Source organism: Morone saxatilis, unplaced genomic scaffold, assembly GCF_004916995.1.
Source record: "Morone saxatilis isolate NCDOM2014 unplaced genomic scaffold, NCSU_SB_2.0 Contig20, whole genome shotgun sequence".
NCBI lineage: Eukaryota > Metazoa > Chordata > Actinopteri > Moronidae > Morone > Morone saxatilis.
Genome location: NW_023339763.1, coordinates 3,441,195 through 3,441,480, shown reverse-complemented (window position 1 = coordinate 3,441,480; position 286 = coordinate 3,441,195). Strand labels below are relative to the sequence as shown.

The 286-nt window shown below is 44.4% G+C and overlaps 1 protein-coding gene across 3 annotated transcripts in view; it reads right to left on the bottom strand.

Annotated features, from left to right (window-relative positions):
- Positions 1 to 286, bottom strand: part of rabep1 (rabaptin, RAB GTPase binding effector protein 1) — a gene marked incomplete at its 5' end in the record, with an annotated part of 25,119 nt that overhangs the window by 3,140 nt on the left and 21,693 nt on the right. For all 3 annotated transcript variants that reach the window (XM_035666374.1, XM_035666375.1, XM_035666376.1), the window contains 1 exon segment: positions 142 to 258. In XM_035666374.1, the coding sequence (XP_035522267.1) occupies positions 142 to 258 (117 nt within the window).

The following is a 286-nucleotide window of genomic DNA, read 5'->3' as shown; positions in this document are numbered from 1 at the left end:
CAACAATGGAGCTCTATGGAACAGGGGAAGAAGCCACAGCAAGATACACAAACAAAACTTGTTAGTAAGATCAGTTCTTTGCTGCTTTGGGTCCATTGTTTTGTACACAATTCTGTCCATAAACTGTGAACTCCTCCTTACCTGAAGGGTCTGAGAAAGTTTGACAAAGTCCTTCTGAACCTGCTCGCTGACATCCAGCTCCGTTTGCAGTCTCTGGGCTTTGTCTCTCTCATCAAAGACCTGACTCTCTAGTGCACTCTGCAAAAGTGAAAACACACAAACACAC